At 33.6% G+C, this 18,441-nt stretch overlaps 2 protein-coding genes across 4 annotated transcripts; one reads left to right on the plus strand and one right to left on the minus strand.

Moving 5' to 3' along the window:
• The first annotated feature begins 1,234 nt into the window (after nucleotides 1-1,234).
• LOC140761536 (suppressor of mec-8 and unc-52 protein homolog 1) lies at nucleotides 1,235-11,876 on the plus strand. Of its 2 annotated transcripts, XM_073098901.1 has the most exons (17): nucleotides 1,363-1,395; nucleotides 1,897-2,004; nucleotides 2,767-2,977; nucleotides 3,714-3,866; nucleotides 4,842-4,890; nucleotides 5,398-5,481; nucleotides 5,592-5,695; nucleotides 6,488-6,574; nucleotides 6,653-6,706; nucleotides 7,311-7,406; nucleotides 7,908-8,035; nucleotides 9,239-9,365; nucleotides 9,478-9,537; nucleotides 9,636-9,743; nucleotides 10,127-10,227; nucleotides 10,805-10,856; nucleotides 11,308-11,876. In XM_073098901.1, the coding sequence occupies exons 4-17, from the start codon at nucleotides 3,726-3,728 to the stop codon at nucleotides 11,404-11,406; spliced, it is 1,290 nt and encodes a 429-aa protein (XP_072955002.1). In that variant the 5' UTR covers nucleotides 1,363-1,395; nucleotides 1,897-2,004; nucleotides 2,767-2,977; nucleotides 3,714-3,725; the 3' UTR covers nucleotides 11,407-11,876. The 2 variants fall into 2 exon arrangements, with proteins under 2 accessions (XP_072955001.1, XP_072955002.1); XM_073098900.1 differs by lacking the exon at nucleotides 1,897-2,004 and having other exon boundaries at nucleotides 1,235-1,395.
• A 1,160-nt stretch (nucleotides 11,877-13,036) lies between these two features.
• LOC140761239 (protein RADIALIS-like 3) lies at nucleotides 13,037-14,581 on the minus strand. Of its 2 annotated transcripts, none has more exons than XM_073098498.1 (3): nucleotides 14,304-14,581; nucleotides 13,848-14,139; nucleotides 13,037-13,263 (listed from the first exon to the last, which is right to left on the minus strand). In XM_073098498.1, the coding sequence occupies exons 2-3, from the start codon at nucleotides 14,135-14,137 to the stop codon at nucleotides 13,236-13,238; spliced, it is 318 nt and encodes a 105-aa protein (XP_072954599.1). In that variant the 5' UTR covers nucleotides 14,138-14,139; nucleotides 14,304-14,581; the 3' UTR covers nucleotides 13,037-13,235. The 2 variants fall into 2 exon arrangements, with proteins under 2 accessions (XP_072954599.1, XP_072954598.1); XM_073098497.1 differs by having other exon boundaries at nucleotides 13,848-14,146; nucleotides 14,304-14,579.
• Nucleotides 14,582-18,441: the final 3,860 nt, after the last annotated feature.

The raw sequence follows: 18,441 nt of genomic DNA on the forward strand, positions 1-18,441 counted from the left end.
ATATACACCCCTCTAAAGTCAGATATTTGTATGCACGCCCTTCAAGACTTTGCTGAAAGCTAATAGTGTCCTTTCATCTTTATAAAGGTAAAAGATTTAGATTTTGACTTATAATTAAAAAAAATGTGAGGTTTGAAAGGGGAAAATTTGTATTTATCACTCTATGTTTTTGTGTATTTATAGATTACCCACCTTGAGTTTTACAAAGAAAATACAACGTTTCATTCAATTTATATTTGACCAATATCTAATCCTCTCTTCTCTTTCAAGCTATCATATATTAAGAAATAATACTTATATTCTTATTTTTTAAAATTGAATTGACCGGATGAAACTCATGTATCAATTTTTTCTTTAAGGTGAAAGTGCCGGTAAGTAGGGCGTTTAATGCAAATTTTCTCTTATAATATATATATATATATATATATATATATAATATAGAAGGATGTAGATATGAATAAGAGAATTGTGAGGGATATTCATGCAAAAACTCTTTTCCTTTTTGGCCTCGTGCTTTTGCTTTTTCCTTTTTATTTTCCCTTTTTCTTTTTGGCCTTGTCTTTGCTTGGAAGTGAACAGATAGCAAAGTAAATATAATTAAGAATAAAAATAAAAATAGAGCATAAAAAGAGAAACGGAAACCAAATCGATTGCGAAAGATTGAGAAGCTCCACCAACACGTGAAAGCTACCTTAGAACTTCATCTACATAGATATAATATTTCTATGGGTAAGTTACGTAATACTTTTGTTTGGTCAAAAATCAAATAACCCCTTAAACTTTTAAATATATCGCTTAACTCCCCCCCCTACCTATGGTCTAATACCCTTGGTCTAAAAATCTAAAGAAAATAATGGGCAAGTTATACTCAAAATTTTAATTTATTCTCATATATTTTATATTTTAGAATACAGAGAGAGAGGTAAGTTTAAATTAGGCTAAATAATAGGAGTAAATTATAATTTCTCCTAAAAGAAAAATAAGTTAAAGTTGGCCATGGGCGAATCGATTCGAGGCTCACTTAACTCGAGCCAAAGCATAATTATATATGTCGCTTAGATAAAGCCGGCGCCGATTAGATATACAATGCCGACTCTCGGAGCCTTGCTTGTGAAAAATCCTCTGCTGCAGTCGGCGCTGTCTTTGCCTAAGGCGCTGTCTTTGAGATGGCTCGCGCTGGTCTTAAACCCTAAGGGCTAGGGCCAGGCGAGTCCTTGATTTTAGAAATGGACGGTCAGGAGTTTGCGGATCGACGTTGCTCCGACCGATGATGATATATACACCCCGGATTTTTCAAACGTCGAGTCGATAGTTATTTGTCGCTCTCTCTCTCTCAATCGAAGCGAAGCCGAGGAGGGAATCCGCCATGTCTGCGCTGGAGATCGAAGCTCGAGAGTAAGTCCTAATCTTTCTCTCTGATTCGTTTATGTGTTTGTGTTTGTCGTCGAGACTCACGGATGGAAGTAAGCGATGGATTGTCGTAGTTTGTGCTTTGAAGAAGAAGTGCTCTGTTTCTAGGGTTACTTTGTGGGACTTCTCGTTTGTGTCTTGGAGGAGTAGAGCGGGAGGGGTAACTATTGTGGGTTTTTTACTCCAATGGAGGATGAATTCTGGATTGCTACTTTGTTCCAGTTTGGGTTTGGATTTTGAGTGGGAAAACTTTTAGTGAATTTTTTATAACGAGAATGGAAGAATTTGGGGGGAAATCAGAGGTACATTGGAGAAAAAGATAATGGATTTTGAAGCAAATATGGAAGTTTTGAATTCGATTTGTTTATGATTAGAGGGCTGAATGATTTACCTTAATCAAAGGGGTAAAATTGTCTCTTAAAGCTTTGGATATGTGTTGATGGTGCATGTTGGATTTGACGCAGCTTCATTTATTCTCTTGGATAGAATTTTTTGGCAATGGAGTTGAGTTTGGAAGACTTCAAAGGCAGTGGGAGCATTATTTGGGAAGGACTTCAAATTTTGAGCTGATATTTGGTTAATTCCAAGCAGAAGGTTTAGTGTTTTTTTTTTATATAGTGAATTTCACGTCGTGAGGATTGCAGAATATCCAGGAAGAACTTCAGTTTAGGGCAGCATCTCTTCCACAATAGAATGCTTTATACAGTTTAATCTATATTCAATTTATTTGACTGTGAAACAACTCATGATATTTATTACATCAAATATACTTTTAAATCACTTATAGGTCTATGAAAATCGAAGGCTTAATCAATTGAAAGTCTCTAATGATTTCAGCATATTCTTTCCACTTTCTCCTTAGTGCTCCAAACTTCTAAAGGTATATCTACTTGCAGAAGTTACCATAGAGAAGGGTAACATAATAGAGTTACTGTTTCATAAGTTTAATGTACCTAAATCAGTTGGTCATCTTGAGAATCCTGGTCATGTTTACTCTATAACCCTTATTGTCTCCACAGTTACTATGCTTCCTTTTTGATTGTACAACTTCAGTTGGAGGAACTTACTATATCTACTCTTCTTGATCCATTTTCTTCGATTATTTTTGTGATCCTTGTGGACAAATTCATCTTCCATTGGGTAGTGTATGAATACTTAAATTCAGATTTGTGAATACGGGGTTATCTCACTCCGTTTCATTTTGGATCATATTGCCTTGCTTGTTAACATATTCTTATCCTTATTTGTTGCTCAAATTCAAATTATGCCACAGGCTTCTTTACACCTATTTTTTTATACTTTTTTTCTTCTTTCTATCAGCATTTGGATTGACAACTGTTTAATTTCCTTTTGCAGTGTAATAAAAATAGTTCTACAATTTTGCAAAGAAAATTCTTTGCACCAAACCTTCCAGACCTTGCAGAGCGAATGCCAAGTTTCATTAAATACGGTTGATAGCCTGGAAACTTTTGTTGCTGATGTTAATAATGGAAGGTGGGATGCAATTTTGCCTCAAGTGGCACAGCTAAAGCTGCCTAGACAGAAACTGGAGGACCTGTATGAACAGGCATGTGTCTTAGGTTTTGCACACTACCTCCTGTTCTTACTAAATAAAAGGCATGTAACCCTGTTTCATTCGGAATTTAATTAACTAACTATCAACAACAAGATAATAATCAATAGAATTTATTAGCCCATCTGCCTTACAAAAAAGTTGGCCATACACAAAATGCAGCAAGGAAACAGTATTTGGCCAAGTAATACATACAAAGTTTAAAAGAGCCTATACAAAATGATCCAAAATAAAACAACTCCATCCATGGCTAGTCTTACATGCGACTTCTTTGTTCGGGATTTTGCATGATATAGAGTGATGGACATGGGTCTCCTCTAATATAGTACTTTGGCTAATGTAGTATTGGTTCAAAAGAAAAATTGAGACATAAGCAAATGTGGGGTTCATATGGTTCCTAATTTGATGAATTCAAATTAATGAAGATTTCACATGCTAATAGATTGAAAAAAAGAAGGTGCAATTCTTTTGAATCATTGGTTATTCCATATACATGTTTTCCCTTCACAGATAATTCCTCTTTCTCTTGAAATAGTATGAATAGTCTTAATGTGAAACTTCCGAGACAGTGATCACTTTGGTAGATAATCTGATCTTTTGTGATGCTTTATGCTGTCCTCGTTCCAACGTTGGATAACACAATCTGGTTAATTATTTACCGGTAATGAATACATTTTTGCTATTTGGTTGTAAGGATGCAGATCTATTTTACCATATCTGATCTGTACAGATTGTTTTAGAAATGATTGAGCTACGTGAGTTGGACACTGCACGTGCTATTCTGAGGCAAACTCAGGTCATGGGTGTCATGAAACAAGAGCAACCAGAAAGATATCTCCGTCTTGAGCATCTCTTAGTCCGGACATACTTTGATCCCAATGAGGTGAGCTGTAATATTTTAAATGGTAACTATTTATCTACTTACATATATATGCTTTTGTTTTAATCTTTGTGACAGTTTCTACCTTTGATTTTTATCAATTAGCTGTTTAACTTTAAAATTTACTTTTGTGTATATAGTTTCTTGTGTGAAAGTTGCATAACTTGTCATTTGTGATTTGTCAAATATCTTACAAAGTTACAAGGCCCTCCATTTTGTATTCATGTCCAGCATTAGATCTGTGTTATCCATTTATCATATGTTTGCTATGCATGACTTTGTATAATTTTTCTATATTTATCAATATATTAGAGATATATAGTTGTTTGTCAGGTCAAAAGGCTTGTAGGATGAATGGATACAAAGGAAGTTGTAATTACATATTGCGAGATGCATATTTATGTTGAGGGAAAAATCATTTATGATGCTTTGAGGCAATTATTCTTAGTGGAGCTGATCAGCTAAAAAGTCATGGTTGCATTCTCAAACCGTTCGGAGGATTATTGTCTCATCACATTGGTTCTGAAAAAATAAGAGCAACATATTTCTGTTTTTACTAATTGTGAGTTTTAAATATTTTGTATTTGTTAATATATGCCTGTATATTTTAGTGTCCTAATATATTTGACTTAAAAAAGCTTTCTACTGCAACATTATAAATAAACTGTAAGTATCACCAGATTTGTAGGTACCAAAAACTATCTAATTCTCGGTCTATACATTACACATTTTGAACAGGAACTATTTGGGGAACCAGATGTACAATTGACTCTTCAATTCTTTTGGTTTCATTTTCACTGTCTTTCAAATCGACAAATCCCTTTTGTTTCATTTGAATCCTAGTTTGCTGCACTTTTAGTTTATTTGCATGTCATATCACCTGTATATGTTGACAACTATCTAGAGTTTGTCACTGTATATATGCAATAAATTTATTTCTGACCTGCCCTACTGTTACTGCATAATGTTAATTGACAGGCTTACCAAGAGTCTACTAAGGAGAAGCGACGTGCTCAAATTGCTCAAGGTTTGTTTCCGGAAATGAGAATTTGACCTATATGTTTTTATTGCTATGCCATGAGATAATTCATTTACTAAGTTTTTATTATCATTTTAATATATCCTAGTTCATGAACTTCTCTAGATGAGCTTATTCTTCTGTTTTAGAATTATGCAGATTGCCGTCGTTGTTAAATGAACTAACTAGGTTAAAAATATTAGCTTGTAAATTGGAGTAACATTGGAGTTTATTAATATTTTAAATTCAAGTCTTAGGCTCTTTGCGATAAGTAGATAGCATAATGTCATTTTATTTTTCTAGATAATTTATGATTGCACAGAAAATTTTGAGTAGGTTCTAGTAGTCGCCAGTTGAGGCGTTTGATAGAACAACATCAAAGCTTGTTTATATAATGCAGAATACTTGTCTATCTCTAGGAATTACTGGCTTAATTTGTTATACCATGTGGTTCATATGAATTTCCTATAGAGGTATTTGTTTTCTCAGCAAAGTTCTATATGTTGTTTAAATCAGCTATTGCGGCTGAAGTTTCTGTGGTCCCACCGTCTCGGCTGATGGCATTGATTGGTCAGGCTTTAAAGTGGCAGCAACACCAAGGTTTGTTTGACCTTGAAACCAACTTTACTTTGGTTAAGTATTCTTACATTTTCCAACTACAGCTAGCATGTTACCTCATTCTGGAAGAATATTTCTCTTTTGTTTTCCAGGGTTGTTGCCGCCAGGCACACAATTTGATTTATTCCGTGGAACAGCAGCAATGAAGCAAGATGAGGAAGATACATACCCAACGACTTTAGCGCACCAAATAAAGGTAATCTTATTAAGATTTTTTTCATAAAAAATATCTAAAGAGAAATCACTTCTTCCTAACGTTGTCTGTCGTTGAATATGATACATATATTTTGTCAAACTAAATTGAATTACTGAAAATGCTACAAGATTGCCCTTTGCTGTGATGGGACAAGAAAATAGGTGGGTTGTGCCCATACTTTTGAATTTCAGCTGAGTGTTGGCTAAGATGGGTCCAAAACCAAGGTCGGATTCATTGTTCAAGGACAAAGACAGTAAGATTGCTGGTGTATTGGACTGCTATTGGATGAAACCGACCCATTTTAGTGAACAAGTTCATTGTCTCTAGGTTTTATAGAAACCAAGACTGGTCAAAACTGAAACCGAGGCTTCCAACCATGGGTGTGGCATTGATACCATTGAATAGCGATACATGGGAGCATACTTTATGTTTATCTTACAGTACACAATTTTTTTGTTAAATTGGAAGTTTGCCTAGTTGGCTACTAACCTTGTTAAAGGATCATTTCTAACTCAGACTTGTCATCTTACTGCTGAAAAAGTTCTGTTAATCTATTCATTTCTGTTCATGAGGAAGTGCCAGGAACATAGGCTTTTAATAGTTACTATTTACTAAGTTATCATAGACTTTAATTTATCTTCCATAATTTATGATATACACATACTGTTGAATTAGCAGCTGTTACTATAGGTTTGGGGTTAGTGTGAATGCATATGGACTAGCATCCATCGGAGAACATTCAACTATACCTTTTCATGTGTTAATTTCAATGATTATTTTGATTGATTGCAGTTTGGTAAGAAAAGTAATCCTGAATGTGCTCGATTCTCGCCAGATGGTCAGTACCTCGTTTCATGTTCGATGGATGGACTTATTGAAGTAAGTTTTCTTTAAGTTATTCTTGTGTGGCTGAGCTTGCCTTGAGGGTCATTTTGCTGATTTATGTACAACTTTCAGGTCTGGGACTATTTAAGTGGGAAACTTAAGAAGGATCTGCAGTATCAGGCTGATGTAAGGTTTTAACTTTTAAGATTACAAACTTTGTATCCATAAGTAGTATGATTTCTTGACTACTAGATATGTTCGTAGTAAGTGGCTCCTTAACATTAATATACAAATATTTCATGCTTACTGTGTCAATGTTCTTGAGTTCTTTTGTTGTGTTTCATTTGGATCTCGTCTAGTTTGCTTTTAAGGTGACAAATTACCACATTGGAAATATGATATTTCTTTCTTGTTTATCAATATCTAAACCCAACAAGTTTCTTGAAGGCTTTTTCTTTACTTGAAAAGATTAAACTATGGCAATTAGGAGGTTTTTTCTGAACAAAAGAAATGTCCTCTTTCTTATTCCTAAGCAGGACATTGTCGTCTGGTCCATTCTTGAACTGATAAGCATTTATTCCTATCAAATTTTGAATATCAGGATAGAGGGTGTTGTCTTAAATCAATATTTAGAGTTTTTGTATGTTTTCACCACTATCTTGCTTCCATTATGTGGTTGATGCGCCGATATGCCATTTTTTTGAGAAGTTATCATATATCTAAATGTCAAAATCATTTTAGCAGACCTGTTAATATGTTGCTGATATCTGGCTTCGTTAAAATGCTTCAGGAAACTTACATGGTACATGACGAAGCTGTGCTCTGCGTTGAGTTTAGCAGAGATTCAGAGATGCTAGCATCTGGATCACAAGATGGAAAAATTAAGGTATTATCTGCTTGATCTTCATATACATATGTACCAAATCATATCTACTTATGCTTTATCAGTCAACAATTTTCCTATGCTTCTGTTAGGAGTATAACTATCAACTTTACATATTACTCATTTTACTGAGAGGATAGTATATTTAAATTTAAATATGCTTGTACCTGATTTCAACATATCAATGCCATTTATATCATGTTTATAGGCATATGTGTTTAACTTGACTACTTTCTTGATTTTATAAGAGGCTCATGTACTTTTTTTTAATACCATCGTACTCCATTAGTTCATCAGACCTATTTGGTCTTAAATCTCTTCAGTTGATATATATGTTGCTAGAAGGAATACAATATCCTTCATTTGTTTGCTAGAATAGCTAATGATGTTTATTCTGATGTTTAAGCCATGAACTAATTATTGCAGATCTACTGTTATCTGTTTTTGTTGTACACATTATCATTTTGAGTCACTCATATGCATTCTTCTTTTATATATTTCTAGGTTTGGCGTATCAGAACTGGCCAATGCTTAAGACGGCTTGAACGAGCACATTCTCGAGGTGTTACCAGTGTTACATTCTCACGTGATGGAAGTCAGCTCCTTAGTGCATCCTTTGACAGCACTGCAAGGTTTGGTAACAGTCAAATTCTAGTTAATGTTGTCAGTTCATTATGTTTGGAATCTCCGAGCAAAATTAGGTGCTATTAAGTTGTAAACGAACAATTTGCTTCATTTACAATTCTCATCCTGCCACTAACAAATTAGCTAATGGGTATGGTCTGTAATCAATATGCATCAACTCAACAAGTTCAATCTTGAGGTGATTTGTTTCTGTAGGGACTCCTTTAAAGAATCTGAAAAGATTCAAAGAATACTTAAATGGCGTTTTACTATTGTGACTTGGACTATTTGTTTGTGTTAATGAGATTTTATTGATTTTCAAAATGGGATCAAGGATGGAGCAAAAGATTGTCAATCAATCATTAAAAGTTGTGGAGAGGGTTAGTTTCAGTTTGTGGTGACCTGGAATTGGAGCGCAGCTTTTTATTTTATGGTTGATAGTTAACACTTAACTGTTTCTTGCAATACTATTTGCAGAATTTGTGATGAATAATTATGCTTTCGGCCCTCAAAATCTGACTCTTAACAATTTTTGTAGAACTGCAGAGGATATGAAATGGTTCTGACCATCTCAGAATCAAAAACCATACTCTTTTCTGGTAGTTTGCATAATAAGCGGCAATTATGACTAGCGTGCAGATTCATGCTTACAGTTACTGATTCTCCTGCGATTCTTTCCTCTTATTTTCTTGGTATCACATTTAACTTTGTTGCAGATCTTTCACATAACTAACAAAAGTTTCATTCAGAAAAATATTACTGTAATCTGTTGGAAACGACAAAGCTTTTGAATCAAAAGGTTGGGAAAAGTAACTGACAATAAGTAACTGGGACTAGAGGCTTTGGTATTAGTGCTGTAACATAATGGTTGCCAGAATTATCACTTCTTTTATATCATGTCATTCAGGGTTTTTCTTTTTTTGGTATTATTTACATGTTTCTTCAATTGAAATTGGTAACTTATTTGTGATGATATAGATTTATGCTATATCAACTTGTAGGCGGTATACATTTGTAAATTGAGAGATGGTCTAGCAGTTGTACAGTTATAAGTTCTGAGATCCAGCTGATGATTCAAAAATAGCACTAAATCTAAACCTGTTTAGAACTTGTACACTTTGGAAGATCTTTTCTTGTTTGCATTTGTGTTTAGTGTATTACTTTAATTTGTGCATCCATTGTGAAACCTTATGGAAATGCCTTGATGACAGAATCCATGGCCTCAAGTCTGGAAAGATGTTGAAAGAATTTCGAGGTCACACATCTTACGTGAATGATGCTATCTTTACAATTGATGGTAGCCGTGTTATCACTGCTTCCAGTGACTGCACTGTTAAGGTGCTGAATTCTCTTCCTTGTCCATTAGTTGTTCATACTTCATATTAGCTATTTATGTTACCTCATTTTGTCCAACCATATTTATGTATTCATATTTTGATTGATATGGTAGGTGTGGGATACGAAAACTACGGATTGTTTACAGACATTCAAGCCACCTCCTCCTTTAAGGGTACTGTTTGGGTTCTGATGTATTTATGTTGTCTTTTGTTTCACTATGTCATCCTATGTGGTGATGCTGATATGCAGTTCCTTCTGTCAACTTTTCAGGGAGGAGATGCTTCTGTAAACTCTGTCCATTTGTTTCCCAAAAATACTGAGCACATCATTGTGTGCAATAAAACTTCATCAATATATATCATGACCCTTCAAGGGCAGGTACTTATGACAGTAAAAGTAACATATACAAGCTAAAATTATGCTCATTATTTTCATGCTATGCACTGTATTATTGTTTCCAGGAAACCTTTGGAGTAAGTGTTTGACTAAATAGTTTCTTTTATGTCAGTAAATCAGTATATGCCTTTAGAATATGGCCTGCAACTAGTGATCCAAATCAATAATCTAAATCATTTTTGACTCAATATTCGCCTATTAGATGACACAGGAAGAAAGTACTATGGTTTGTTGCTCTTTCAATGGATGAAGTAGATTGCTCCATTAAACTATCATTATAACCATAGCAATTAACGCTTTATGATAGATAATAGTAGTCATTGTCATAGTTGACTGAGTACTATCAAGCTTTAAAAATCTTGCAGGTTGTAAAGAGCTTTTCGTCTGGTAAGAGGGAAGGGGGAGATTTTGTTGCAGCCTGTATTTCTCCAAAAGGAGAGTGGATCTACTGTGTCGGGGAAGATATGTATGGAACCTTCAGCTTGAACTTACTTTTAAATTTGTTTACCGTTTTCTTGTTTATCAATCTACTTTTATATCTTTAACCAAATTAAAGCATACCATCTTCTATCAGCAATCAACAAATGCAAATTTGATTTTTCTAGGGTAACTCATTACCCATCATGTTGCCCAAGGTTTCATGAATAATTCTATATTTTTGGAATTTATTGGTGTTTATTATGTCATCTGATGTCAGTATTATAGCATTGATTGTATTGTCAGTTGACTCAGTTCGTCACCTTCTCAGTTGACTCAGTTCGTCACCTTCTCTATAATGTAGTAATAGCACTGACTTTACATACAGACCAAGAGATTATGACACATATGTTGACGCCTTTTGCTTGTCTGAAATTCTGAATGATACCACGATGTATTTAGTTAGTACTTGTAGTGGAGATCTGCATTCTCTCCATATTGCTTTTTCTTGGAGAGCTCCATTGTTTCCATATTGCATTTTCTTGCTTTGGTGGACATTATGTTGGGTGAAATGAATACATTTGATTAATTAAGTGGTGATACTTAATACTGAATTTCTTCTGCAGGAACATATACTGTTTTAGCCATCAATCTGGGAAGCTGGAACATCTAATGAAGGTTAGCCTGCCTAATCTGTTGTGCTTTCAGCGTCAGGGTCAGAGAATTGTTGCAGCATATTGTGTGGCATAATTTATCATTAATTTTATTACTTTCCATGGATTCCTTGTCATTCTTAACTATCTTGTGTGCTATAGACATGCTAGACGACTTGACTGAAGCCCATAAAATTTAGTTGCTATATTTACAGCAACTTTGGAAACTAAAAACTTCAACATAATCCTCTTGATTTTAAGCTACAATAGTATATTCTGGAATCATGATGGAAAACAGATGTGGAACTACCTTGAGTTTATCCTTTTCTCATTCTCTCCTCTATGTGTGTGCCTGTGTGTATTACTGGATATGATAGTTTCCATTATGCAATGCTTGTTTCTTGCTAAATTGGGAAGAGAACACGCAATCATCAGTATATCACTATATCTTCACTTATTGTCCTTGTTATTTTCAGGTTCATGAGAAAGATGCAATCGGCTTAACTCATCACCCTCATAGGAACTTGGTTGTCACTTATGGAGAAGACTGTACCATGAAAATATGGAAGCCTTAACTGTTGGCCAAAGTTGCCTGCCTCTCCAGTTCCACGTGCTCACATAGTTTGTATTTTGTAATTCTGAGAACTTCCACTATTCTTGTTAACCTCAAGGGACCTGTATATTCTAGTACTATGTGAAGTCACTGCAGTCCAGGCATCCTTACATAGTGGGAGAACAAGTCGACGATATCATCATATTATTTATGGAATTGGAGACAAGGAAATTAGAGAGCATTGGCAGTTGTGAAGGAAGAAATAGGTAGAGATTTTTAACATTGTATGTTTATTCAATGTGATACAGAACTTACATAACACCCATGATTTGCCATTTTTGCTATTGCTCATTTTCTGTATTCTGCTAGCCCATCTGTATATATAATGAAAAGTACAGACTATTGTTAAGGTTCATCTGATCTAAGGTTTGCTACGTTTATCCTTGTACATTAAAACAGGCAGAGACAAAAAAGAACAAATCATTAGAATGATTGTTGTAATTGCAATTACTTCTGTTGAAGGATTTCATGTCATATCATAATTACTTGCTTAGTTGGACGCAAGCAGGGTTTTTTTTTTCTTTATTTTTGATTCCAAACATCGTTATCTAACAACTGGCGGTGCAAAGTTATAATTAATTAGCATTGTAGATAATATTATTTATTCTTCTTACTGTGGTTATGCTGGTTAAAGTCAAATCATTGTGTTCTTTGAAGTGGCAGTATTATGAGCAATCAGTTACTTCTGCCCTGTGGTGTGATAATGATCTTCTATGTTAAATATAGATATCCTTATAACCACCTGACATAACCTAAGGGAACTGCCATTATTACTTTTCTCTTTGGATTCTCTTTCCTTTTCCTATACAAAAGTCTATTTTGTTGATCCAATTTGGTAGTCTTTTAAAAAGAGAGAATGATTTTACGAACTTGAACAACTAATTCAGTGTCATTTTACAAAATTCACAGTTGTTAAATACTTCTGTAATTCTTAATTATTTAGTTCTCAGAGGGGTATTTACTTCTTTTTCTCATGGAATAGTAACTAATAATTTGTAATTTGTAGGGATTTATTTTTATTAATTAAGATTTAAAATTCTGTCTATTTACAAGATTAGGATGGTAAAAATGAAATAAATAACAAATAAAGTAGGAGAGTAGATTATAGAGTTATATAAAATGCCTCTAGCCTTTGGAGGAGATGTATTGAACAAACACATACCTTAGCATTTCCCTTGTATTAAAAATTTATATATAATAGTTTTGAGTAGAAGAAAAAGAACATAATTTCTTTCCATTCCCATTTCTACTTATGATGAATATTAGTGCATGAATATGAGAAGGAACTATACACAAATTATAAATTATCATACAAAAGGCTTACATAGAAAACATGAAGAATAAGAAAAAGAAAAAGATGATAAAAGTAGTGCGAAATTAAAGAAAAAGTAGAAGAAGAGTATGGTAATACTTTATTTTATTCTTATAATGTCTCAGCGGCGTAAAGCTAAATTTGAAAGAGACAAAAAAAAAAAAAAAAAAGCCGGACTTGCAAGAGAAAACCAAAATAGATTCGGGTTATAAAAACAAAAATCATGTGCATTTTCCATACAAATCACCTAGGAATTTTTCGAAATGTATCGATTTACAAATTTGTAATATAAGATCACTTGTAGAATTGAACTATCATTATTTACATTTTACAAGCAAATCTCTTGCCCTGTCATCATTCAATTGGAATCTAATAATGCAAGTCCTAAAGACCTTGTTATCTTTTACAGTCAAGCACTACTTCCCACAAGCAACCATAGAAATAATACTACACTGTGTTAAGCTTGTGGCTTCAAATGGTCAATCCAAGCTTAGCTGTCCAAACAACCTGGACAGAGAAATTAATGAAGGATTAGCCCAGTTTCAGCAGCAAATTGGGGAGTGATGGAAATGTGGGGCTCAGACTTCAAAGGAGTTATTGCAACAGCACTGTTTGAGGATGACTTGTAGAAAGCCCATTAGTTCTTGGATGCATTATTTTTTATTTTCCATTAGCAGTAAGGAGACAGACAGTCTCAAGTTAGCAAGCAGTGTAAGATTTTATTCAGATTTTCTTGAATTTTTTTTTTCTCCTTCTTCTCCTTTTAGTTAGATTCAGATGGGAAGTTTTAACAAAGGAAGATAAAAGGAGAAGTTTGGTGAGCTACAAGTACTAGGACAAACAATTCAACAAATAAATCAGGAGTAATCAAAGTATGTGAATGAAATAAGGCAGCAAGAAGAAGAGCAGGTATATAGCCACAACATTTGCAATCATCAACAATTACAGAAACTAATGAGAGAGAGAGAGAGAGAGAGAGAGAGGAAAAAGAAAATTTAAAGATTGGCACAATTATGAAGTAAAACTTATGCTGAAATTTCTGTCCATAAAATGTTGCTTGTGTTCATCTTGCTACAAGTATTAGAACTTACTCTTGATCTTCATCTGTCCAGAAAATAGATTGGATGTCCTCGTTTGCTGCACTGTTGAGTTCATGATCATCCATTGTTCCAAAAGACTCAATTTTATCCAAATCCTTCAGAAGGACCTCATAATGCATCCTCACCTCCTCTGCACTCTTCTTCGATCCGATCATCGAAGAAACCACCTCCCATCGGTCGGGAATTTCTTCGTCGATTACCGCCAAAGCCAGCTCAAACAACTTGTTCTCCTCCCAGCTCCATTCAGACACAAAACCAGCACTTCCATTAGCATCTTCCATGCCTGTGTTCTTAAGCAAGAAAAAGAGGTTATAAAAAAGAAAAATAAAAAGAAAAAGAATCAGAAACTAAAGCTAACATCCATATATGAATTCAAGGAAATATAAAAGAAGAAGATAAAAAAAATTTCTGTTTAATATTTGTCAGGATGCTTCCTATTTAGCAAACCTTAGACAAGTAGAGCCTCTTTTGAGGAGACCTCTCTGGTCATCACCTCCAAAAGTCCACTCATTTCTATAACAATTGCCTACCAATATGCATACTATATGTAGAGAAAGACATCATGCACAATTTTTTCCACATCAGAAGGCAAAAGAAACAAGATACTAATTCAGCATTCAGTTGTACCAAAGAAAACAATAAAAAAAAGGGGACAGTTGCAATGCTAAGAACCAGGATAACCTCTAGATACCCAACACATCATTATATATATATATATATATACATGAGAATGCATCTTTCTGTGACGACAATCAGATAGAATTATCTATAGGTATCAGTGGTGAGAAATAAACCCACATAAGAGAAGATGTGAATGGAAAAGGATGGACACAATTTTTTTAACCTTGAACTTAATTAATAGGACAATGGATTGTATATTGGATTTCCAGGTCATTAAGCCATTTTTTTCAGGTGCCCAATTCATACCTCGATATATATTTAGGTGGGAAATATACTTTACACCATGTGGTTTGGCCAAAATTCAGAGTGCCCAATTAATATAAAAAGATCAAAATATCATATTCTGTTTTACGGCAATGAAGTGCATCTCAATCTCTCCCATTTTTATATCTTTAAGATAATATAAAAAGTTGATCAATTCTCACAGAAAATTAATTTCGCCGTCAATTTTGGATAGAAACACTAAAGGGCCGCACATAGATTAGAACTACAAATGAGTTAAGCAAGACACTTTAGAGTCGGTCAAATTACAAGAGGGTAAAATATATACGTTCCGTTTATAATATACTTTTCTCAATAAACCATGGTTCCCATTTGTTTTTTATTTTTATTTTCCTCTTAATTTACATCTCTGTGATAAGAAGATTCAGAATCTTCTGTGTCTATTTTATTATTATTATTTTTTTTTGTAAGAAAGAATCTTGTTATTATATTAGAGGAGATAACATATCCTCCTCAATAACGTGCCAAACACTTGAAAGCAGAGCTCTCAGTCAAATACTCCTGTTTGTATTCCTCTTGAATGTCATCCTCCAAGAGGGTTGGAGAATCTTCTGGAGATGTTGCAACCTAAGCTGGGGATCAAATATATTTGTCCCTTTTTCTCACATAATATTTTTCTTATCAGTGTTTTACTAAGTATGAGCGATTTCTTAGCGGTATATGAATATTAGTTAAAAAATATCTACTTTTTTTACATACACTTTTGAATTTTTTTTTATCCCAGAGACACCGATCTCGTAAAGCTATAATGATATATTTACCGTTATATTTTAAAGAAAAGAAGAGAAACTTAGTTTACTAAAATATTCTTATCTTTTTAAAAAGAGTACGTCGAGAAGGATGGTAAAGATTCGGAGAGTCAAAGTATAAATATTTATCTAATCTAATATACTATAAACTTAGAAGATAAAATAACAATTTATGTGAATCTCTAATGCTTTTTTCTTGTATATTATTTTGTAATTATAAATATGATTTTGCCACTAATCTCTATTATTAGATCCATTTTACCTAATTCTTCTTTTCCTATAGAATAAGTGCTAGGGAGAAAGGTCATTGTTATTAGCCATGTTGTATTTACCTTTCTACCCCTGGCCATTAAGGAATCCAACTCATCAACTACATTTAGATGTAGATTACTCATGACCACTTCTATGATGATGTATAAGTTTATTTATTCTTTTCCTTTTCTCCCAACAAGTTTGCTATATAGATTGTTGCTTTAGCAATTGAAGCAGTTTACTTGTGTTAAAGATGGTTTAATTTGGCATTCCTTTTTCTCTCTTCTCTCTATCGTTATCTCCATCTCTGTCTCTATCTATAGCTCTTTCTAACCCCCTAAAACATGATTACTACTTTAATTGTGTGGCTAATATTATGATGAAAGATAAGTAAGGGTTAAGATAGGTTAGGTGGCAGATAAATAGAGAAGATTACAAATAGCATCCTATTTATTTATCAATTGAGCCTCTATTTTGTATTTAAATACCAAGCTACACTTTGAAATAAATTAGGAGAAATTATATTTCGCCTCTTTTAGTTAGGTCTAAATTTATTTCACCCGTCTAAAGTTATACCCAAACTGAAATCATTATTCTTTTCATCATATTTGATCGTTGAATTTAAATTTATTTATTAGAGAGAATGTTGTAGAGAATTGGATAAATTTTCCAATGTATCTAAAATATACTAATTAGATTTTAGACGGATAAAATTATGGCAAAAACTTATATCTATTTAATATATTTATATTAACTTTACTATTTAAAATCTAACTAGTATTATTTTAGATGTTTCATCTATAACTTTTTATTTAATGAGTATCTTTAAATTCGACATGTGATATGATTAAATATGATGGAAAAAGTAACAGTTATACCTTAATTTAGATCACATGAAAGTAAATTAACATTAATTTAAGCCTAAATATACTTTTCTCAATAATAAGTTAACTTAGCAAACATCTGATGGAATTAAATAACAAGTGGTATATTTCATTCATTTCAAAAGTTATTTACATTTTCTTTGATGTACTCTTTCTCTTTCTACTATTGTAATCTTTAAGAATAAGCAATACTAATTTTAGATTCATTAATCTTAGATTCAATTTTAGTATTTTACATGGTTGGTTTGGTTATATTCTTTTGGAAATTGGTATTTTGGAGACTTAATTTAGTTATATAGTTCAACTAATCAAATGATCCAATTAGATTCTATCTATTTATCACACTGTAGAGTGTGGCTTGATACTTTTAGCAAATGAATAAAAAAGCCCTCAATAAATGGCACATCCTAAGTTCCAATTCTAACACAACATCTTTAATCATACTAAGCAAATGAAGGCAAATCTGATCAATTCCAATTAAGCAAAGCAGATACAAAGACCTCAAATATGTGTTATAAAATCTTAATCTGGCATATGATTTCTAGCAAACATTGAGCCTTGTAATTGGCTTCCACTAAGAACATCTTCTTCTTCTTCTTCTTCTTCTTTTCCCATCAAGAACAGCCCAGGAAGCAAAATGGTGGATTTGATTTCTTTATCAGCCATTTCCCTGAGCTGAGGTCTTCTCCTGCACCACAACTATATAGCAAGGAAAGATAAAAGGTATCTCCTCTTCTTAAACTTACAGAGAATTCAAATATATTAGAGAATAACAAAAGATTAACTTGCTGCTAATATATATCCACAAAATTTTAATGGCATTCTTATTAAAACAAGATCTCAGAGAAAACTAACTCAGGTTGTATGGCTATTCTTGAGTTTGAATTCCAACTACATCAGTTTAATTTAGGGTACCGTTAAATTTTCAATTCTCTTAAAAAAATAATAAAAGTAAAGACAAAAAGTGAGAGGAAGAGAGAGAGAGAGAGAGAAAGCCAGGGAAGAGGCAGTGCATGGGAAGGGCAGCAACAAATGAGATATATATATATATATATATATCTTTTCCTCTCCTCCTCAGTTGATTTATATGCTGCTATCTTCAGTAGTAGTGTTGACTACCCCATCCCATGCTCTATCTCATCCCTGTCTTCTTCTTTACACACTCTCTCTAAGGATTCCTCTTTCTTTTTCTCTTTACCTTCCATTCGAATCCTCACCTCTTTAGCCTTATGCTTTCTGCCAAGATAACCAAAGTGAGGAGTGTGTGTATATATACCAGAGGGAGAAGCTAAAAGATATGGGCAAGGGACGTAGTAGTACTCTTCTCACGATTATTATGGAACGTACTACTTTAGAAGTACAATGTTTTATCGTTAAATAACGTTTAGTACACAAGATCCTCATGTACTGCACCAAGAAGGCATGTACAGTTTGTACTAGCTGGTAGTTATTAGGTGTGCAGTTGTACCAAACTTGTACTAAACTCCGGCAAATGATCTCAATTAGCTTTTAGATGTGGAGAAAAAGAGTGAACCTAGCCAGGAATTTAGCCTTCTCAATGAGGGTCCTATGAAGACTTCTAGATCATTAAACAGATCTCCACCTAACCATAGGATTCTGGAGAGGTATTAAGACATGTTGTGAAGAATCACTGAGCAACCCTTTTCCAGATAAGATGGAAAGATGGTATAGAAACAAAAAAAAGAGATGAGATGGGAAGGGAAGAGAAGAGAAGAG

This window comes from Typha angustifolia, chromosome 6 (genome assembly GCF_048772165.1).
Source record: "Typha angustifolia cultivar Huaian chromosome 6, ASM4877216v1, whole genome shotgun sequence".
Classification (NCBI taxonomy): Eukaryota; Viridiplantae; Streptophyta; class Magnoliopsida; order Poales; family Typhaceae; genus Typha; species Typha angustifolia.